We start from the raw sequence: 23,912 nt of genomic DNA, 5'->3' as shown, positions 1-23,912 counted from the left end.
CCTTATTGCTTATTTACTAAACAGATGTAATTTCTTTGGGAATGTTTAATAGGACTTTTATATTTTCAGAAAATGCAATTTAGTCCTCTCATTATTTATACCTCAGAGGTGAGTGGCTCATAAGTTTTATAGCTAAAATATATTAAGTCACTGTGTTTTTGAAAGTCTAAAACTGTAAGTCAGAAATAAAAAAACAAAATCAGGCTGGCAGCTTCTAATTGCTAAGCAGAGGGCAGACTATAATGATTCCACTCTTCTTTAGTATTTTTCTTTGACGAATTTCCATATCGGTTCAGGTACCAACATGCCAACGGAGCCAGTGGAGTGCATGTGCCAGAGGCGCCTGGGTTTCTCCTTGAAAAAGAATCAACGCCGCTCACACTGGCCATGTGGTATCTTGATGAATATGCAAACAATATTTGCATATGATCGACTGGTGTTCTGGGGACCATATGATCATGTGTGGGCTGCCAAAGAGTTATCAGCAAGCTGATAGCTTTAATTTGTGCACTTGGCCACTACTGTAGTGTAAGAGAAGGGCTGTTATCCTGCAAGCTAAGGAAGGCTTTCCACTCTTGGATGATCATTTCAATCACTCATCATTTTATGCTCACAAATTCCTTTCATGCTAAATTCCAAGTTTCATTCCAGTCCAAAGTTCAGACAGTTCACAAGGTAAAGGTATAGAAAGAGAAAGGGTGTGAACCAAATTTGTGTGGCTAGAGTTACATTTTTGTTTGTTTTTTGCTTTGCGATTAAGGGGGAAAAGATCAATTATTAAAAACAAAGAGGAAAATCAGATTAGTGCTCAGCCCACTGACACTGGGTACCAGATGTGAGGACCATGGACTGTGCCATCACAAATAAACATCTGCATAAAAGTCTTAGGAATATAATCCACCAGGTTATAAACATCAACTCTTTAGTCAATTTTTACTAACTGATTTTCATGTTGTTAAAAAAGTCTAAATATATAATGGCATTTAACAAGACAAAAAAATGTTATCATAAAGGAATACTTTTATGGAAACAATGGAAAGATGTTGATGATATATTAGCGTTAAGTATTAAAAGATTTTAAGTATGTCCAGTGTGATAATTCAATGAAACCAAAAGAAAATTACATATGCAATAGAAAAAAAAGACTAGAATCTAATATCAAAATATTAAAACCATAACAGCTCTCTGGGAGTTTCCAATTCTATGTTTTCTGAGACAAATTTAACATTATTATTACTAAGGAAAAGGTTACTAAAATAAAAAAGGAAGTTGAAGCAAGTTCCAATTTTTAGAAAGTGGGTCACAAGGACCTAGAGGATGAAGGATGTGGGTGCCCCACAAACATCCACAGCCATGAGTGTCCCCCCACACACACACATGCACGCACACGCACACACACACATGCACCTGCGTGCTTAGTCAAAGCCGAGATACAAAAACAAACAAAAAACACCATAGCTGAAGAGGGAGATGGGTAGATAATATTGCTGATTAAAAATAAATATTTTACAACAAAATAGCAGTTCAAAGCACTTTACCAAAAAAAGAAAAAACTACTCATATGTCATTTATCTTTACAACTTACTAAATTTGGAGTTAGGAATATAAGAAAGGAACTCCAGAGCCTTTTAGAGGTGAGGTTACGTGCCCAAAGACATGGCACAGCCAAGGAGAATGCCAGCGAAGAAACACAAACCCTTCTTTGGTCCCCAACCAGGAGCCAAACTCGGTCTCAGGATCAGAGGTGCAGCACATGTTGGTGACGGGTGAGACATAAAAAGGCCATGAAAGTCCAGGACATAAAGTAAAACAAAACCGCTACATACCTAGTTGATGACTGCTCTGGTGAACTTGGAAGAGAACCAGAGCAGAATGTCATGACGTCTGGGGTGCACGCAAACATTATCGCTTAAAATTTCTAAAACAACACTCAGTTTAGAGGCAGGTCAGGTAAGCAGGTCAGCAAGACAAAGGAAACGAAGAGACAGGGAGGTCAAAGGTAGGAAACTCTCACTGGAGGGGTCAGCGAGGGACCCTGGGGAAAGTGACTTCGACTGGGCCTTGCAGGATGGATCAGAGATGAGGAAAGGGTAGGGAAAACATCAGACAAGAGACACACCCAGAAGACGGGGACAGGTCACAGGTAAGCCATTTTTCCAGAACTCAGAGTGTCTGTGAGAGTATGGAGGGGTGAAACCAGGTCTTGTAATAGTTTGTCAAGTTTGGAGTTTGAACTTCAGGCAATTCGGAGAACACTGAGGGGTTTTAAGTGAGGAATAGCACCAAGGCCACACATAATGTCAGTACTTTGTAACTAAGTACTTTTGTAGTACTGGCAGTACTTTGTGAAAAAGGTTGAAGCAGTAGTTAGTACACAGAAGCAGGCATACCAGTTAGGAGGGAAAAGGTGATCAGAGGTCTTAGAATTCAATGATTTGAAAACAAACAAACCTAATCTAAAGACAAAGGACGTGGACAGAGTTTCATCAAAGCAGCTATACAAACAACTAATAAAGCACATGAAACAATACTCAACATCATTAGTCATAATGGAAATGAAAATTAAAAACCACAATGAGATACCACTTCATACTCACTGGAATGACGGTAATCACAAAGGCAGACAATAACAGCTCTTGTTGAGGAGGTGGAGAAACGGGAAGCCTCACGCACTGCTGGTGGGAATGTGAAATCATGTGGCCACTTTGGAAAACTGTTTGGCAATATCTCAAAAAGTTAAGTATAAAATTACTGTCCTACCCATCAATTCCACTCCTAAGTATCTCCCCAAGAGAAATAAAAACATGTGCCCACATAAAGACTTGCACACGAAAGTTCATAGCAGCATTATACAAAATAGCCAAAAAGTGGAAACCACCTAAATGTCCATCAGCAACAGAGAGATAAAATGTGGTATATCCATAGAATGGATTATTGAGCAAGGAAAGGGAAGGAAGTGTGATGCTACAGTGTAGGTGAGCCTCAAAAACATTAGGCGAAATGAAGGAAACCAGACGTGAGAAACCACATATTGTATGATTTCATTTATATGAAAGGCAAATCCATAGACAGGAAGCAGGTTAGTGGTGGCCTGGGGCTGGGCGTAGGGACAGGGATTACCTGTGGGCATGAGGGATCTTATTGGAGTGATGAAAATGTCCTGAAACTGATTTATGGTGATGGCTGCACTACTTGGTAAATTTCCCCAAAAAAGTGCTCTTGTGTAGGGTGAATTTTATTATACGTAAAATATATCTCACTAAAGCAGTTTTTAAAAAATTAATGGAAGCAGTGAAAGACGGGATGGAAATGAGGGATCAGTTTCAGAATTGTCAGCACTCAGTCAGCTAGGCTTGGAGAGGAAACAAATGTAGGAGGAAACTTGAAGAGTCAAGGGTGATTTTCAAGCATGTGAGCTCAAACAGCGTTTTCAACAAGGACAAGGGAGGAGGATGATGTGTGTGATTTAGAAAAGACATAGCCACAATAATCCAATTGCCTTTTCCCTCTGAAGCGAAACTCCCAGAGAGCAAGGTAATCTGCGTGCCCGCTTCAGGAATTCAGGCAGGTCCGGCTGGAATCCCCAAGGGTCTATCCTCACACCGACTGGAATGAACCCCGCCACTGGCAAGAGCATCAAGAAGCACTGGCTGACTGCCAGTGGGAACAGAAGAGTCATAGAAAAAACTGAGCTTAAAATATGTGCTCAGAAAAGAAGTTATGAGTTAGGATCTCTGTCAGGAACTGCCAGAGCAAGGTCCCTGTGGCTGGGAGGAGGGGTCAGCGAGCATCAGCAGGGGCAGCAGTGGCTGGGGGCAGGCATGAAATGAGAGCCACAGTGGACCACACGGGGTGATGCGCAGAGAGGCACAAACAGCTCAGGGAAGAGCTTCAAAGCCCACGGTGGATGACAGGGAGCCAAGTGAGGGCCCTGCTTGAGGGAGAGAGGAACTTGCAGATGTGGGATTCCAGGAGTTCCTCCACTGACAGCTTAGAATCAAGACCAGTTTTTCTGCCCAGAGCTGCTGTTGCCCACACCCTAGATGGTCATCTCCCAGCAGTGTGCTGCCTGAGCACCGGGCACCAGCCTCCTCAAGCTCCGCTCCTCTAAACTGCTGAAGCCTCCACTTTCACTGCAACCTCTCCCTCTGTCGCCTCCCCTGATCTCACCAGCTGCACAAGATCTGCTGTCACACATCTCCATCACCAAAGACGTCCTCTCACTTCTATACCTGCTGGAACATCAATTGTTCAGACCTACTCACATTTGGCTTATTAAACTCATGAGCTGGAAATGCAGTGGATGGATGGATGGAGACATGAACTTGAAAAAAAAAAAGAGGAATTAAGTGAGATGCTCCTTGATACAGAAGCAGTGGCAGCTTATACTGTTTCTTATTTCAAAAGTGGTGATTGAAGAAAGAGAAAGAAGAAGACCATATGATATCACCTATATGTGGAAACTAAACAAACAAAAAAAAAGACACAAATGAACTTATTTACAAAACAGAAACAGACTCATAGACATAGAAAACAAACTTATGGTTACCAGGGGGGGAAAGGAGGTGGGAAGGGATAAATTAAGAGTTTGAGATTTGCAGATACTAACTACTATATATAAAATAGATAAACAATAAGTTTATACTGTATAGCACAGGGCACAATATTCAATATCCTGCAGTAACTTACGGTGAAAAAGAATATGAAAACGAATATATGCATGTTCATGTATGACTGAAGTATTATGTTGTACACCAGAAATTGACACAACACTGTAAACTGACTATATACTTAAACTAAAAAAATTTTTTTTAATTACTAAAAAAAGTGGCAGTTGAGATCACACTGTGATCCTTCTTGTTACTTTTCTAATAGTTAAAAAAACACCACAGGATTTAAATTTAAAGCCTCATTTAAAAGCAACACAGATAAGTGTCAGAGAATTCAAGTTATGGTTTCCACAGCAACGTTCACATGGCCACCAATTACTATTAAATAAATGGAATTGAGCACTTCTGTTGCCCTGACGTTCAGCCATATGCTAAGCAATCATTTTACTGGTTTATAATTCCTTGCAGCCACCTGTGCGAGAGGCAACCTCCTCACTCCCACAATAAGGATGAGGAAACCAAGCCCCAGGAGAATAACAGTGATGTGGGCAGGGAACGCTGGGTCGTATGAGTAACTGGCTAAGCAGACTCTTCGTGGAACAGCAGGCAGCAGGGTGACATGTCAGTCACAGGGCCGCCCAGAGTGCCCAGAATAACCCATCACTGGTAAATGCCACCTGTGCACTGGGTCCTGCCAGTGAGCTTTTTCAAGCCCCTGGCAATGAGGGCGGAGCCACAGCAATTAAAGGAGCAATAAGGAGAACCGGAGGACTCAAGTGTTCCGAGTGGAGGGGCTATGAAGAAACACTATGCAGCCTTGGTTCCATGAGTCTCTTATATGGCCAGCTTCATCATCTGCCCAGAACTGTAAACATATACTAAAGCAAGGAAAAGATTCCTGCAGCAGTTCAGAAGAATGAGAAGCAATAAATATCCAGGTCTTACAGAGCAGAGGCCAAGGCTACCACACAAGATTGCCTTTGGAGAGTTTCATTCGTTTGATTGACAAAGAGATCCCGAAAGAGGTGATAGATATTTACTTTAGTAAAGCTTTTACACAGCAAATCGTAGCCAACCTCATCTCTCAGATGCACACTGGCGAATAGACTGAAATGAGCGTACAAAGTGTTTCAATGGCTTGTAGTAGTAACCTGTAATGAAAAAGAACATGACAGTATGGAGATTCTTCAAAAAGCTAAAAATAGACTTACCATATGATCCAGCAATCCCACTTCTGGGTATATATCTAGAGGGAACTCTAATTTGAAAAGATACACACACCCCAGTGTTCATAGCAGCACTATATACGATAGCCAAGACATGGAAGCAACCAAACGTCCATCGTAATTTTTAAAATTTGTGTGGTATATTACTGTGTATATGTATTTACATGCAATATATTGTATATGTGCAGTCAAATTGTAACAATTCTACCTAATAAAACTGAAAAAAGAAAAAAAAAACAGGCTCTTGAAGAAACATTTGAAGACCCATGTTCATAGCAGCACTATTCACAATAGACAAGGGTGGAAACAACCAAGATGAATGGATAAACAAAATGTAATATGTGCATACAATGGAGTATTACTCAGCCTGAAAAAGGAAGGAAATTCTGACATGTGCGACAGCATGGATGGAACTCAACGGCATTACGCTAAGTGAAATAAGCCAGTCATGAAAAGACAAATAGTGTATGATTCCACTTACTTGAGTTACCCAGAGTAGCCAAATTTATAGGAACAAAAGAAGAATGGTGGTTACCAGGGGCTGGGGGCAGGCTGGAAGGAGAGTTGTTTAAAAGATACATATCATTTCATATTTGCAAGAAGAAAAAGTTCTGAAGATTTGTTTCACACAACAGTGTGAACAGACTTAACACGATTGAACTGTACAATTAAATATGGTTAAGATGGTAAATTTTATGTTGTGTGTTTTCTACCAGAATTTTTTTAAAACATGCCCCAAATCACAGAGACTTTAGAGCTTGTGATGAATTTTTTTTAGTGTTTTAGTCTTCTGTGCATAAACTGAGAAGAAGCAACAGATAGACTCTCCCTCTATGGGAGTAAGGGTCTTGCTTCTGTCCCTTGGGGGAAACACAAACCATGCACCATTAGAGTCACTGGGCCTACTTATTTCCTTCCCAGCAAAGTATGTCCAGAAAGGTCAAAACTGACCTCTGTCTTATTTAAGAAGTCTCATTCCTCAGTGTTTGTGTGCATGATATTAAAACAAAAGTCCAATATTAATCCAACTTAATTTTAATTTCAAAAGTTAATGAAGGCTTTAGTCCAAGTTAGGCAATGGGCAAAGCTTTTAAGATGAAACATGAGGGGCTCACAGTTTAAAAGTAAAGTCAGATGAATAAATAAATAATTGTGCTACAAAACTATACCTGCTACAAAAAGGCATACATCAAAAAGGTACGGCACGCTACAGGAAGACCAGGAGAGAACGTCTAGTTGAATTAGAAGGAATAAGGACAGGTCACCGCTGAGCTGAGCCCAGAAGCATGAGGCAGTTCATCATAGTGGTTAACCCACAACACAGACTTTGGAGCAGATGGACTTGGATGTCAAAACATGGCCCTGCCACAGCTAGCTTTGTGCCAGAAACATATTAGTTAACTTCTCTGATCCTCAATTTCCTTACTTGTAAAATGGAAAAAGTAATTTTTAAAAGGTCGATTTATAAGGTTATTATAAGGGTTACATTAAGTAAACTAACATAAATAAACAACCTGCTTGTGGCACATACTCAATACACGTTAACAGTGTTATCAGTTAACCTAAAGAGAAGGACGATGGGGAGAAAGCATAACAGATACAAAGGCATGGAGGCACGTGAGCACTTGTTCTCTTCCGGAAAAGCCCGTGTGCATGGAGGGGAAGGTTTGCGGGGAGAGGGGCTAGAGGGTGGTGGGGACCTGTGGCGGGCTTAAGCAAGAGGGTGATGAGACATTATCTGTCCCTTCCCATAGCCCCTTGGACCTTACCATTTTAATAGCTGGTCTGATTTCCATGTCTGAGGGCTTCACAGGCTCCCTGCCTCCTAGCACTGCAAGAGGGACATGAATTGCTACAGAACTGACACTCCATCCCCATCCCAACCAATGCCTAATAAGAGCTGGCGTATAAGTACCTCAGATCTCTCACCTCTCAAGTGGGATAAATCCGAGGCATATATTCCACATGGACTCCACTGGTTCCCCAGGAGGACTCAGCACCAGTCACTCACATTGGTAACTGGCTTGACAGCACACTCCTTACTAGCTGGCTTCACTTCCCCATCTCACTTCCCTACTCCCATGGTATCATTTTCTGGGATCCCCTCCCAAATAAATTAAGGATCAGAATCCTTGTCTCAGTGCCACTTTTGCTAGAACTTATACTAAGATGTGTGCCATGACCTTACCTACTTAGAAAGATTCTTCTTGAAGCAGATGAAGAATGGATTGGACTGGGTGAGCTAAAGAGAGTTAGGAGACCACTGCAGTCATCTAGGAAGGAGATGATGAGGGCTGGAACCATACTGTATCATAGGAGTGGTGTGGAAGGGGCGGGCCCAGAGTCAATGAGGCAGGTCCTCAGTGACTGATGCATGTGGTCTAGGTTGGGCAGACAAGGTAACTGAGGAAGAGCAGAAGTAGGTGTTGCTGCATATGAGGGACCTGCAGGACATTCAGAAGCAAACGTTTGCATCTTGAGGAAGTTCTTGGCTTGTAAGTGGCAGATAGGATCACAGGAATGAATGAGGCCACATGGAGAGAGGATTAAAGGAAGAAAAGCTAAGGCTAGAATCTTGGGGACACTACTATGCAAGGATGGGAATAAAAAGAGGAACCAGCTAGAGATAAGAAGCAGTAATCAAAATGAAAAGAGAGAATCTGGAAAGAGTATGTCTTTGAATTCATCAAATGCTGCTGTGAATTCCCATAGGTTAAGGCCTGGAGTGAGGTTGCTGAGGTTACTGGCATTGGCAACTGGTATGTGGGTGGTGATCCCGTCAGCAGCCTGAGTAGAGTAATGAAGGCGCCTGAGAGGCAGAGGGAGGTGCAGGTGTGAGCTCAGAGTATAGGACTCCCTTTCAAATTGCTGAGTGGTGAAGAGATGGAGCGAGGGACCATGGATACAGCGGACACGTCTAAGGGGAGGGAAGGTGCTTTTTAGAAGATGGGGCAGACCTGGAAAGGATTACAGTCTGAGAGAAATAAACACACAGATGAAGATAAAGATGAAAGGACAAACAGAATATCTGATGGAGGAAGGTCAGCAGTGAGGCAGCCAGGAGTGGGAACAACCACATCAGAGGAGGTCGGCTCTGAAAAGGGAGGGCGTGGGGACTCCCGAGAGTGCAGGTTAGGAGGGAAGGATGGGTGAAAATAAAGGCAAGTTTAAAGATTAAGAGGAATGCACGCTGCACGACTGCACGTACAGAGAATCCAGGCTGGCGTGGTTGGCGAAGGAGTGTCCTGGATTAGGGGGCTGCTTTAGGAGCTCTGAGCCTAAGGGCTGCGGGAGGGGCAGAGAGAATTCAGAAGGCCTGAGAACCAAGGCGCCCGAGCACCAGGAGAGGGCAGTGTGGAGGCGGGTGCTGGTACCAAACCCAAGGGGCGGACACTCCCCGGGACAACCCCGGCTAGGCCAGTGCCTGGCAGCAGCACCTTCTGGTAACGGATCTTAAAGGTGCCATTTGGTCTTTGACAAGGGAGACTGGAGAACGTGAGGCCTAAAGCTGTACGTTGTCTGTGAAATAAGAGGCCAGGTCCTCTGATCAGAACAGAAGGCCCAGGGGTTAGGTGGGAACCTGAAGAAGAGTCACAAAGATATGGAGCAGCCTTTGACTTCGTGCTGGTTGAAGGAGGTCAGCGACTGTCAGGATGCGGTGCGCAGTCTCAGAATGCCCGGGCCTGCCAGCAGCCTCACGCCCACTTGGCACTGTAAAGCCTGTAACCTGAACGCACACACATTTCTTTTCCACATCTTGACTCTTGGCTCCACATGCAAGCACCTCCAGCCAACAAATCGCCCTGTGCTGACCCTCCCTGCATGGCGCCCTGGAGGTTTCAGGGTTTGCATATGCACTTGAAATAACTCCCTGATCACCTTTCCCCCAGCATGGTTTTCAACCGGTATAGACTGTGTCTCCCTCTTAGGTCCATGGTTTCCACTTCTCTCTGCAGACAGTGCTGACACCCGCCTACTTACCCTCACGAGTGCTTCATTGCTCTCAGGACCCCAAGCCCTGGATGTTAGCCACATATTTGGATAACAATATAACAATCTGGATAATGTCCATCAAGGAATTAGAAATGCATCTTTCTTTGGAGTTACATTACAGCTATTTGTAAATAGTTCTATTTCCTATATCACATGAATTCTAAATTCCTAGATTAAGAGAATTTTCAAAGTATGGTTAATCCTGATTATTGCAGGAATTAACTCAAATTTCTACCTGGCTTACAACTCCAAATTCAGTGGTAACCATTTTTTGTTGTTGAATGACCAAATTTAAAATGGAAGAAACATAGTAACAACAGGTTGCAAATCTGAGTTGTATGAGTGGTTTCTTTATTTTTAAATATATATTATTGTAGCATATACTGTAAATATGTTAAGTATCAAAATATACAAAATATGTGCATCTATTAGTTGATTATTTAATATGTTTATTTAGGGAAGAATTATATTCAGAATTATTATGAATTCTTGCTGTGCTATTATAATTTATATAATTATTCTAAATCATCTTTTTCCCTATAATCCTACGATGTTTGAAACCTGTTTTATCAATCTGCATCAGCTTTATTAGATCACATTAAGTCCAAACACTTCACTTCCACCCACATTAAAGAAAAGATAGATTCACTGTGACAGAAATAGCAGTGTAAGTGCTAATACAAACACTGTAAATGCCAGAAAATAATAAAGTAAGAAGAATGTTCCCCAGTTCAGCCTTGGCTGGCATATGTGCCAAATGGGGGCTACACTGCTGATAAGGACACAGGCAATTTCAAGCCCCATCTGTAACACACCGTGATAAAAATAAAATGTATGTTTTTAAAAGAAATTAAGAAATATTTCTTTTGAAAAATTAAAACAACAAAGTGAACTGCTGTACCCTTGCTTGTACAAATGGCATTTCAAAGAAACCAAATAGTCCTTGAAGGAAAATTATCTTTAATACAGGAATTCCAGTATATAAACACAAAAGAAATTGAATTTTAAAAAATCACCATCTCACAGCTCCTACTAAGTAATGTTTATAAGCAAGTATTAGGAAACGGTTAATGGGGAACCTTACATTGGATGGGTCACATTGATAGCAACTGAGCCCAAGCAAGTGATGCCAAGAGAAATAATTCAGACATTAGGTGCCTCCTGAGGGGAGGCAATAAAAATACACCACATCCAATGAAGCTGATTTACAAAAAAGCAAAAATGAAAACAAAAGGCCTTGAACTTGACCAAGTCTCTAGATATAACAGTGGTTCTATAAAAAAAAATACAGCGACAAGTAAACAATGTCACAGACATGCGATGGGACAAATCCAAAATGTGGAAAATAGAAACAATACAGAGCCAACAGCTAGGGTCTTCAACAAATAAATGGCAAGAATGAAAGCAGATGGGAGTCTTAAAGATTAACAGACATCAACCAAATGCAGTGTGTGGACCCTGTTTGGATTCTAGTGAAAAGACACTGATGATGAGACAACTGCAGAAACGTGAAGAATGACTGTGTATCAGATGACATTAAAGAATCATCGTTCAATGTTTTGTTATGATAATGGTTTCACAGTTGTGTGGAAAAAAAGAGATCCTTATCAGTTAAAGGTAATATCAAAGCCTTGAGAGATGAAATGATGTGATTCCTGGAATTTGTTTTGAAATAATCCTGCAGGGGTGAGAGTGGAGGTGAGGAGAACTATCTGTGGAGGGGGAACAGATACAGCAAGACTGGCCGTCTGTTAATGGGTAATGGACACATGGGGGTCTATTTATCCTTTTCTCTTTTTTTAGGGTTAGAATGTCATTTTATGATTTTATTTCATTTGCATTCTTTTTTATTGAAGTATAGTCAGTTTACAATGTGTCAATTTCTGGTGTACACATAATGTTTCAGTCACACATAAACATGCATAGATTTGTATATCCTATTCTTTTTGTGTGGAAATTTCTTAATTAAAAAGTCCTTTTTTAACCACCTAAACTGATGATCAGTCCCTTGCAAAGGTAGTGCCTGAGCAACTTAAGCTTAGCTGTGCTCCATCCACAGGCTCTTCTCTCATGTCTCCACCTCCTGCATCCAAGCAAGCACCATCTCTTATTTCCAGTGTCCCCAGAAAGGCAGTTTGAGCCAATTGGTCATTGTCTCTGGTTCTGTATATTCAGTCTATTGCCCCCCCACCCCCTTTTATTCTGTCCTATCCTCCAACCTACCCTCTCTCCTTGGACCATTTTTATGGATTTTAGACCAAGAATGCGACTTCTTTTGCAGTCACCCTTCTGCCAGCCTCCAGCAGCCACTCTTCCTCTCTCCACTTTTTCTTCAATGGGTCTAGCCCCTGGTACCAGGGAGTTCTGAGCCAAGTAGTGGTTCACAGACCTCCTCAGTCTGGTCTCACCCTCCTACCTGGGATCCTCCTCTGCGTCACGTCAGTAGAGGACTGGAGTGCACAGTCCTGGCTCTCTCCAACTGCTCACGTGGTCCTTCCCTCATGAGGAAGACTAATCTGATTGGTTACAGACCCAGACGTGGTGAGCTTTGCTGTTACCACTTTTTAGAAAAGTCTGTACCGGGCCTGCCTCTCCTGTATTTTCTGTTCTACCAACAAACAGGAAATTAAGGTAGCTGGTAAGTCCTTCTGCCACTGGGGTTTAAAAGTCACTCACCGCACTGATCATAACAATGGATTGAGAGGTTCTGCATGTGCTGCTTTCCCCATAGACAAATCCTGTCTTGATTTGAGAAATAGGCCCACCCTTTGGCCTCAGGTTCCAGCTGCATTCTGTAATCTAACTTCTAGAATTAAGAACTGTCAGGCTGCTCATAAACTGTTGGAGAGATTTCTCTGATCCCTGTTTAGCCAGTGAGCTCTGTGTCTGTGCACGATTGTGCAGAGCTGTGGTGGGAAAGCAGGTAATGGGACCTGAAAATCTCTAACAGAAACCAAACCTTTCTTCCCCTGCTTACTGCCTAATAACACATCATTAGGAAAGGTCCACTGCTGGCCCTGATTTCAGGCCAACAAAGGGTGACAGCATGTCATTAAAAACTAAATACTGCACAAGACAAACTTAAAACATCGTTATACCATATACCTAGGAAGCACTCAGAAGCCAACCTGAGAGGCTTCCGGTAACCAAAAATAGGATACTGTGAGCATCAGTAAGAATAATCATCACAATGGATTAAAACATACAAATAGTCATAAGTTTATAATGATACTAAAAAGCAAACAAACAAAAACTAATTGGTCACTTTTAGAGAATGCTAGGAAGCCAAATCATTACTTTGAAAATTGGTAAATAAAGGAAAATATTCAAACATCTATCCTGCCCTTCTTAGAGGACTGTACCACTGGGTGACCAAATAGAAGATGAGGAACATTTTTCTTTAAAGAAGATTTTCAACTGATAAATGAAGAAGGAATGACAGAATTAAATTATCACCATTTTGCAGCTCTTAATGTACTAATAAACTTGGCATTCACCAATAACAGTATTGACGTCATAGACAGACAACCATGTAGAAGGACATAACACCTATAAAGTCATCTTGCTGGTCCCTCCCCCCATCAAAGCTGAATTTGATCAAGCCTCAATCCAACAGCCAATTTACCAATTTACCAATTGGAGAGGTCAGAGGAACATGTTCAACTACACATATACCAAGAGGTGCAACCAGCAAAATCCAGGCTGTAGGAAACTCTATAAGACAAACAACTTGATTTCTTCAGTAATTAAATATCAAGGAAAAAGTAAGGTGGAGGTGAAAATTACAACGGAAACTTTACAAACATATCAACCAATCACAAATATAATCAATCTCGTTGGACTTCTAATTCAGACCAACAGTTTTTTCTAAAAGCCACTCATTACATTTATGAGAAAATATCACTTGAACACTGACTAGATATTTGATAATATTAAGCAATTATTATCCTTTAAGGGTGATAATAGTATTGTGGTTGTGCTTTTTAAAAAACATCCTCATCGTTTAAATATACATGCTGAAAAATTATGGATGTAATGAAATGATGTCTTGCATCTGTTTCAGAATAATGAGGGGGAGGCGATACCTGCAGGTGGAGGCAGGATGGGCCCCGAGTGGATGGCTGTCGTGGAAGGGAGATCCGGAGGTCCGACGTGGGGTTCGTGGCACCTTGGCCCAATGACCCTCTGCGATAAAACTCTTTACAAAAACTTGCATATTGTAGCTTGAAAATGGGAGGTTCCTCTCTGCCTGGCAGGGTAATTTATAGACTTACCATTTTGTCGTCGCCTTCGTTGTTGTTATTACTGCTGTTAAGAAAGGAAAAAAAAAAGCAATTCCTCCTCTCCTTCTTGCCAGACCCTCCCTCCAGAGGGCAAAGTACTCTCTGAGTCCCAGAGAACTGAGCTTCCTTCGCAAACAGGGCAGAATCAAATGGCTTTGTTTTCAAAGCCTTTACACAAACCAACCAGCCTCAGACTTGCCCAGAAAGCACAGGTGGGGTCTCTGGGCCTGGGAAGGGGAGGCGGGGGAGTCCGACCTGCGACCCCTGTCAGGGAAGGGGGAGTGTGGCTGGGGGATCTGCTGTTGGCTGGTTGGCAAGTGGGAGGGAAGAGAACTTTCTTTCTCTCTGGTTTGGCTTTCACACAGCTGATTCTCTGCACAGCTTCACTATAGTCTTAACCGTCCTGTCAGTATAGTCCCTTAACCCATTGAAAAAGCCCTACTTTTAGAAAATGTGTTCAGATGTCTCAATTTCCTCACAAGGGTCATTCTGTTTTCCACTCAGTGGCCTGAGAAGGTGGCAGGTCTTGTCCAATGGTGATAGGTGGTGGTAACAGTGATTGAAGCCAGTTTTGATGGTCAACGATTGTCATGTTCTCGGTAAAGACCGTTAGGTTTTAGAAGTACCATGTAAGCACCCAGAATCTTGTGCAACACTAGGGAAACTGAGGGCTCTTCCTAATGATTGGCCAGAAGGGACTTGCAGCCAGACTTGCTTTAGAAAAACGAAGTGATGTTTCAGCACAAGAATGTGATGGTTCTATTTCACACCCAAAAGTCACATGTTATCCATTTCATTCCTTCCTGAATTATAATAAAATTAAGAACCCCAAATCTCCTTCCATGTACCTTTAGACACAATTTTTGTTAGTGGCTTACTTTTGGCAGCCACCACGCTGGCTCCTCTAGCCCCTTTAATTGCTAATACAGTCGAAAACAATGCCAGTCAGGCCCTGCCCCCACCCACTTCCACTCAGACAAGAACGGTGATCCGGACTGACTATCGAGAGACTTTAAATTTCGAAATCACGAGGGTCATGATAGTTCACTTAGAATGCCGCGAAAGAGGATGTTTTAGACTTGACAAGCAAGTAAAATTGGAGCTGTCATCGAGTTGGACCTAAAATACTTGCAGTATTTTCTCATCTAGATGAGTCCAGATTGTCTCAGGGAATCTGGAGGACCACTGAAAAGAAAGAACTGGGTGACAGTCTAAACAGAGGCCCTCAGTTGTCCTGGGGGGGGGTGGCGGGAGGCACAGGATGTGGGGTCGTCCTGGTTTCACGTTTCCTCTGTGTCTCTTTCTCTGATCTTTCTCCTCCTCCCTGTCTCTAAATTTGAATTGCCCCCAGCTTTGGGCTTAAGAGTCCTCTTCCCTACCCACACCCCCTTCTTACTGAGTAGCTAAAGACTTCCAGGGAAGTACCAAGAGATACGTGGCACTTTGTACAGCCACTCATATAAAACCATGTCCTAAATTTTGGAATGTGCTATTTTACCTTATCTCTTTCTCCAAAGAACTAGAGTTGGCCCCAAGTTTTCAACTTTGTAAATTTATTTCAGAAAAATAAAACACCATTTCCTCAAATGAATAAGAGTTTTCTCCAGTAGGTGAGGTGAATAATTCATGGTGCTCTAAAAGCACTACGACTGATAGCAATTTTTTTAAAAAGAAGAAAGATGCAGCAATCTCACGAGTACACAGCCAAAAGAATTGGAAGTAGGGTTTCAAAAGGATACTTGCACGTTCATAGTCACAGTAGTAGTATTCACAATAGGCAAGAGGTGAAAGCAACTCAAGTGTCCACCGATCAGTTAATAGATAAACACAATGTGGTGTGTACAAATAAGGGAATATTATTCAGCCCTAAAATGGGTGGAAATCCTGACATGCTACAGCATGGATGAACCTTGAAGACATTATGCTAAGTGAAATAAACCAGTCACAGGACAAATACTGTATGATTCCACTGACAGAAGGTACTCAGAGTAGTCAAACTCATAGAAACAAAGTAAAATGGTGGTTGTCTAAAGCTGGAGGGAGGGAAAAAGGAGAGTTGGTTGATGGCATAGCATTTCAGATTTGCAAGATGAGGAAGTTCTGGAGATCTATTTTACAACAATGTGAATATACTTAATACTGCTGAGCTGTGCACTTGAAAATGGTTAAGATGATAACATTTTACACTGCCTGGCTTTTACCACAACTTTTTAAAAAAGAAAAACCATTCCTACAACCTCCTAATTTCACATTCTAGAAGGAAACATAACAGCTTATAATTAATAACATTGTGATAGTAAATCTGGTATTTCTCCACCAGTATCTCAGAGGGCTCACCATCCTCACTCCATAGATTAAATCATCTCCCTACTTTCTCACTGATTGTCTATACCCAGGCAGCCAGTCAGTCTATCTGTCCCTTCCTCTCCGTCTCTCTCCCTCTCTGTCTCTCTCCCCCTCCCCCTTTCTCTCTCTCCCCCTCCCTTTCTCCTCTTCTCCTTCCCTTCCTCCCTCCATCCCTTGCTGGTTTCCTATAAATAATAATTTCTGTCACACTTTATAAACTTTAAATAATTTCACCTTCATTATCTCATTTACACACCAGCCCTGTAAGGTAAGTGTTCTTGCCACTTTATAAATAAGACACAGAGACTTAGCGCAGTTCCTAATCCCCCACTTTCACAGTGCATCACTGCTCCAGAGAGAGGTTCTTACACTGTAGGGTTCGTAAGACTCCCCTGAGAATGTCCGTTAAAATGTGGGTTCCTGGGCCCCACCTCCAGAGAGTCTGCTTTGGAGGTCTGGAATGAGACCCAGGAGTCTGAATTGCTAACAAGCACCCCCTCCCACGTGCTTCTAAGCGGGTGACTGGCAACCTGCACCTTCAGAAACGCGCAGCCCAGGAGACAGTCATGCCCAGCATGACATGAGGCAGCTGTGACCATGAACCTCTCTGCTTATTTAACCTGCCTGGAAGGGGCGGTACAGTGACACTGATCTTCTATAAGGAACTGGCCATATAAACAAGGTACTTTCTTATCTGGAAGCAGTTAGAAAAAGGAAGGGAAGGAAAGCAAGAAGCAAGGAGAAGAAGTTCTAAACACCCCACTCCATCGAAAATAATCCGCCTGGTGGAAATCCCAGCCAGCCTGCCACCGCGAACATTCTTCTTCATCTCTCACCACTGGACACTTGGTACGTGCAGAGGGGACTAAACGGGCACTGCTTTTGGAAGGTGGGGGAAGAACCTGAGTTGGGCTCCTCATTTTCCAGGCAGAAGTGCACAGCGGGAAGGGCCTGGTGCTGAGTCACAGGCAAAGCAGGGCTGGAGCACAAGCCATCTCCAGACTCCCGGGCCTGCATGGTGGGACCTAAGTCACGCAGCTTCCCCAGCCCAGAGGGGCGAGAACGGAGTTCTTTCTGCGGGGCTTGGCGGAGCTGGGGGGGGGTCAGGCAGGCTCTGCAGAAGCCCAGAGTCATAAGGACAAGCAAACTTTCTGCCCAAGAGACAGAGCACTCTTCTTGCCAGGAAAAAGTCATTGTGATTTAAATTGGATGTTGAGGGCTAAGATGAGTGAGACAAGTACAATATGGATTGAAATGGTTTGAGTATAAAGAAAAATATTCCTTTTGCAAATAGGCTACATTTATTCTGCAACTAAGAGATAAAATGAGATATCTGTGGGAAGGCTTTTGTCCTTTCTTGTGGACTTTTAAAAACAGACAAACTTGTGCTAAAGAAAAAATTAATCATATTCCATAAAGCTAACTCTTATGACTACTGAAGAGTTAGAATTACCTTGAGTGGGAAGTTTGACATCAGTCAGGACTTTTGAAAGAATTCCAGAAGGTGAGACTTGGGGGTACCCAATCCTGTGGCATCCTTCTGTGATGGGAGCCTCTCCTCCAAGAGAGACTGATCTTACCATTGATGATGTCACTGATGTCACTGGGGCTCACTGAGCAGCCGTATTTCTCTGGCATGACCAGGGTCACGCAGGGTGACGGGCTGAGAGAAGACAACTCAGGGCTGTCCTGTGTGCTGTAGACAAGTCCGTGCCTGGGTGTGGGCATCAGGCACCGGCACACACTCCGGCTACATGTCGGTGCCGGCCGCAGCCGCCGAATGATATGCCCCCGGGGATGCTTCCACCTTAAAGGGTGTTGCATGTTTGACACCCTCCTTCCTGGCTGCTGCGTGTCACTATCATAAACAGCCCATCTACTAAAGCTCGGGGGTCACCACACCCCTGCCTCAGACTTCTCTGCCCTGCCCTAAAGGCATGTGGCTCATACTCATCTCCGGGTGGTGAGTCTCACATGCATGGCTAAGTGAGTGACACATCAGTTCTCTGCTGGGATTTCACTCTGCCGTAATCTCAGGAACAGTGACAGAAGAAGCACCTTCCATTACTACACTTCTGTGGTTATTTTTCATAAAACCTTCTATAAGTAATGATTCCTTACCATCATTTTTATTCACCATTTTTCAAATGGGATGACCACATATTAATCATCTAAACTGGGACATTCCTAAGAGGGAGAGCTATTAATAATTACACTAGGACAAGTGCAGGCTGAGACTCTCCCAGGTAAAATGGGACATATGGTCACTCTACTTATGAAGATGAGCTGAATGAAGGAAACCCGTGAAGCAGAGACCCAGCTGACCTAAGATGACATAAAACATGAACAAAAAAGAACTCACTGTAATAAACAGCTGAGATTTGGTGTTGTTTGTTATCACAACATAACCTAGCAAAAACTGATGAATACAACCCCTTGTAGCTGTGTAATTTCTTTGTTACCATCTCGGTGAAATGGGGCAACGTAATATTACCCATGTCATTGGGTGGTTGTGGGGATTAAATGAGTGACTATATGTAAAGCACTTAGATCAGTGCCTGCAGAGTGAACAGTCCCTCGATGTAGCTATTATTATTTATTATAATAATAACCTTTTAGGAGACTAAAAGAACTCTCTAACACGTGAAGTCAAATTTCAAGCAAAACATGTTACTACGCAGGAGTGGCAGGAAAGCCAATTGTCTCTCGTTGTCCCACACAAGCTGTTTGCCCTTTTGGAGGCCCTGAGGCCCTGCCCCCTTCTCTCCACCTGTGAGCCCATTCTACCTACATCTCTCTCTAATACCCGACTCCACAGACCATCCTACGACTGCTTTCCTGTGAATCCCTTCACTCCCTTGACCTTTGTTTGCTTCCATCTCACCCACATGACTTAACCAGGAATCAACACAACAATCCATCATTTTCGCTCCTGAGCCTGAGTTACTGAATAAAATCCTCCAGGATTTCTTGAAAATCTTTAATGGGCTCTTTCTCCCATTTCCCACAAGAGATATCTCCAAATTTTACCATTCTCCTCAAGCTCTGTAACCTACCACCTTCCTCCTCACTCAGAAAGGAACTGGAGGCCACTAGGGAGGGACCATGCAGTTGAGTCACTGTTCCTACCCACCAAAAGCGATCCCTCTTTTGCTCTGGAACCTGCTCCCTGCCCCACACCCCCTCAGGGTCTTCAGCTTCTTCTCTGGGGCTCTCAGCCCTTTGAATATCAATGTGCCTGCATGGGTCCCACCTTCCAAAAACAATTCCCTCAACCTGGTGTCTCCCTCCAGCCCTGAATCTCCCCTTCTCTTCCTGCAAGTAACTGTCCCCCGTTCCTCAATCCAATGGAAGATTATTCACTTTCCTTTACCTTATTTTCCCCTTTGCTTTTCCAGCTGTATCTCCTGCACACCATAAAATTTCTCAATATTCTTAGTCAGTATTCAAGACAATATTCTCATAGCAGGTATTCTGAATACATAAGAATTCTAAAGACAGAAGAGAAGTGCCACTTCCTTATATTATCAATTTTCAGTCAGTCTTTTCTCTAGATTCAATGATCTCAACTCCTTTAGCTCCTTTCCATAAATGGTAATATGCTAGATCAGCAAATTTACATTTTTTACACTAAGTTACTGTCACCTCAAATGGGATTTGTAATTGGCACTCATAAAAAATGAATTATTAATACCATTTCAATAGCTCTCCTTCCACATTCTGATTGCTGAAGTGTTTGTTGTTGTTTTTAAAAGAAGCTACTCACATTGCTACTCATTTTCAATTTGTGGTCATTCTGCCCCCTCCCAAGATCTTTATATGCCAAACCTTGGGTCATTCTAATTATTCTTCAATTTGTCAGCTTAATTAATTTGAAAGTAATCTGGGTTTTATTGGAGAATGTTAACGACAGTTCATGGATAATGTTAAAATGTTTTAAGAACAGTTTTAAAATAATTAGCAATTTGTCATTCCATAAGGCTAGACACACTAAATAAATTTGTTTTAAATTGTTATGATTATCTTTAAAAAACAAAATATCTTGAAGTAGTTGTCACAAGGCATTAATTAGCATATATAGGAATTATAAGATAAAATGTGAAATTAACAAGGCCAAGCAATTTTCAAAATTATCCTTTCAATTAGAAATGAAGTCTTTAGTGCTTAATTTTCATCTATCACCATCATTGCTATATAGTCCTTGTAATGAATTGTATTCGATTCTGGATCAATTGCAGCAGACAACATCTCTTCCATTTCCTCCTGAGAAAAGGGCTCACCTAGGAGGAACAAGAAAGGAAACTCATCATTTACAATCTTCCGATCTTTTTTTCTTTCTCTTTACACTAGCCGACTTAATTGCCATGGAATCCCGCCATCCCCCACTGTGTCGCTAGTGACTCTCCCTGGGGCCATAAAGCCAGCACATTATGGCAGTCCAGAGGGTCAAAGAGCATGCTGTTGTACCCCTGGCAAATTGTGGAGTTATTTTACCTTGCGATATCATAGTTCAAGCAACCCACAGAATCGATCTTTTCAGCCAAAACAGAAGGAAGACATGAAAACATCATTAAATAAGATTGTTTATTTACTTAAACTATTAAAATTGCCAGAGGATTAACCTGAACTCACAGTTTTATAGGGGGTCTAATCACTATATTTAGTAAGGGTATGAAGAGAGGATTAAATGGTTGCTATGCAGAAATGCTGAAGAGCAGATAACTGTAACACTATCTTCCAACCAGGGTAGGCCAATTTAGTATCCAGCTGCGCCCAGTGACAGATACCACTCATCAGCCATTTCAAAACAGTCCTCCTTGTTATAGTTTGGCCCAGTATTGCTGTCAAATGAAACCAAAAGTTGGATAGAAAATCTGTGGGCTTTAGTCGGACTCAGATAACAGCTGAAGGCCATCTTGGATATTGGTTTCAAGATGAAAAGCAAACTCAGGAAGAACACTGGAAAGGCTGTCATCTATTTAAGACAGAACTTTGTCCTGATATTAAACAAAATACAGAAATATTCACATCGCCATCTTACCCCTACAGAGCCTTAATTCAAACAGGTAAATTACCAAGGCCTGAGGATTACATACCTTTTGAACGTAAGTTTCCTGCCACTACAAACAATGCTTTCTAAGGTAGAATTCAGTTAATAACACAAAAATTATTCAAGTGGGGATTTTGATGACACTGATGACTGCATCGGGGGGAATGTGCTCAGATCTTTTGAAATCATGCTTACATCCTAAAAGAGAATACCTAAAACGCCTAAAAAGACAAATTCTCAATCTTTCTTATACCTGGTTTTTAAATACTAAATCCACTGCCAATGAACTTTGATGAGCATCACATAAGTCCTTATAAGAATGCTAACAAGAGTGAGGTGGGGCTACAGCTCAGTGGTAGAGTGTGTGCTTAGCATTTATTGAGGTCCTGGGTTCAATCCTCAGTATCTCCATTAAAAAAAATTAATAATAAGTAAATAAAGCTAATTACCCTCCCCCAAAAAGGAAAAAAATTTACTTAAACAAACAAACAAACATTGAGCTATTGCGGGGAGGGGGAAAGGAATACTAACTACAAACATGTTTTGAGAGCTACTGTGTGCCAGGCACTGATCTAAGTACTTCTATGTATTAATGAAGGTTACTCTCCCAACCACCTCATGAGAGGTAAGAACTGTATCCCTACTTACACTTGAGGACACCAGCACCCAAAGAAAAAAGGCAGGCAGCCCCAGTCAGTGAGTGGTGGAATGGGGACCTGAACGCCATCAAGTCCATCTCAAAGTCCATGAACTCACCAACGACTCTGCTGCTTGGAACAAGGCCCTGTTCACAGTGAAATACAGACGGTGGTCATGGCTTTCTCGGGTAAGGAAAAGATATGCAGTATTTGATTAAGAAGGGGAGGAAAACAGCTTAATGATTAAAAGCACAAGCTTGGGCGGCAGAATGCCTGGGTTCAAACACTAAAGCGTCTCATTAGCTTTAAGATGCCGGCAAGTCACTTAACCTCTCTGTGTCTCAGTTTTCCTGTCTGTAAAATGGAGATGATACTAATACTACCTATCTTATAGGCTTGTTATGAGGATTAAAAGTGTTATTATTTGGCTGAGGTCTATCCTGATGGGGCTTTTTCTGTAGACCTACACATCATTGGCATGCCTCACAGAGTAAGTATGTGGTTTCCTTTACTCTCAGAACTACACGTTAGATCTGTGGGAAAGAACTACAAGACAGAGCTGCAAACTAAACTATGAAAAACCTAACAGTCAAACTTTTGATCTTAGGTATTGGCATATTCCAACAATCAGGACTGTTCTAGGGTATGACAGCTTAGGAGTAAATATGATTTGAACTTGATGCATGTTTAGAGGGTGTCTAAAATTCAGAACCAGGCAGATCCATCTCCTCTGATCCTAACTACAGTCCTAAAGTAAGCTGCTTGAGGAAATTTGACCCCAAAGTTTACAGGTGAGGAATTTCTGAAGTATGTTCATATTCCACTGGAGATCAAAGAAGCCCAACTAAAAGAATTGTGGACTGACTGACATGTCAAATGTGGATTGAGCAAAAAATCTTTTTGAAAGGGATATCTTGAAGATTATGACTAAAATATTGGAGAACTAAGGGGATGGACAGTGGAAGGAAGCAGAACACGTGAAATTCCTTAAAAATTTACTGACTTTAATTTTGCCTATGTTACACATAATTAAAAACCCCTTTACACATAAACAAAAGTGTTATTATTTAAATAGCACTTAAAACATTGCCTGGCACACAGGCAGCAACATGTGCTTGTTTCAAAAAATCTTTTTGAGATCTTCCCTGCTGCCAAATACTATCTGACACAATACACACACCTGGACACATGTGGACTTCTATCTTGCAGGAACTTGATTCAGTGTGATTTATTACGTTCATCATAGAACACACACTCTCAAACTGATTAATATTCTGTGGATATTGTGGAAAGCTGCATTGGTCTCTGTATCCTCTAGTCTGTTTCTGATTCCCTAGTTCAGTAGTGGCATTTCCACAATACCCATCATCCAGGCCAAAGCCTTCCTACATTTGACTCAGCTCGCACCTTTGCCCCCTGCACTCTGTTATTCTTCATGACCTGTGGATCCACTGTAGACAGTCCTATTATCTCAATCTCTTCTTTCTATTCCCATTGTCACTGCCAGATAAAGCCCTTATTAGGGTACCTTCAAAATGCTGAAATAGTCTCCTGATTAGTCTCCCCAGTCCAATCTCTTTCTTGCTCATCTAACAAACCCACCAGCACCAGACTAAGCTCCCACAATCCCTCTTACACCATGTGACTCATCTGCTCAAAACCCTACAATGCTTCTCCACTGCCCACAGGATGAGTTCTAAACCCCTGAGCCCAGGCCTCCACAACCTAGTCCCAGTAAATCTGCCTACGTTCATTTTCTACTGTTT

General features: G+C 42.1%; 1 protein-coding gene and 1 non-coding gene across 3 annotated transcripts in view; one reads left to right on the top strand and one right to left on the bottom strand.

Annotated features, from left to right (window-relative positions):
- Positions 1-20,507: 20,507 nt before the first annotated feature.
- EFCAB2 (EF-hand calcium binding domain 2) overlaps positions 20,508-23,912 on the bottom strand; it is a 67,452-nt gene continuing 64,047 nt past the window's right edge. For both annotated transcript variants that reach the window (XM_010992321.3, XM_031438498.2), the window contains one exon: positions 20,508-20,738. In XM_010992321.3, the coding sequence (XP_010990623.1) occupies positions 20,623-20,738 (116 nt within the window). In that variant the 3' untranslated portion in view covers positions 20,508-20,622. The remainder of the gene's footprint in view (positions 20,739-23,912) is intronic.
- On the top strand, positions 22,574-22,705 carry LOC116148742 (small nucleolar RNA SNORA18). Its single transcript, XR_004132305.1, has one exon. It is a non-coding gene; the product is annotated as a small nucleolar RNA SNORA18 (small nucleolar RNA).

The sequence above is a fragment of the Camelus dromedarius genome, chromosome 21 (assembly GCF_036321535.1).
Source record: "Camelus dromedarius isolate mCamDro1 chromosome 21, mCamDro1.pat, whole genome shotgun sequence".
Classification (NCBI taxonomy): domain Eukaryota; kingdom Metazoa; phylum Chordata; class Mammalia; order Artiodactyla; family Camelidae; genus Camelus; species Camelus dromedarius.
Note: the sequence above shows the minus strand (reverse complement) of the source record. Positions and strands in the feature narration are given on the sequence as shown.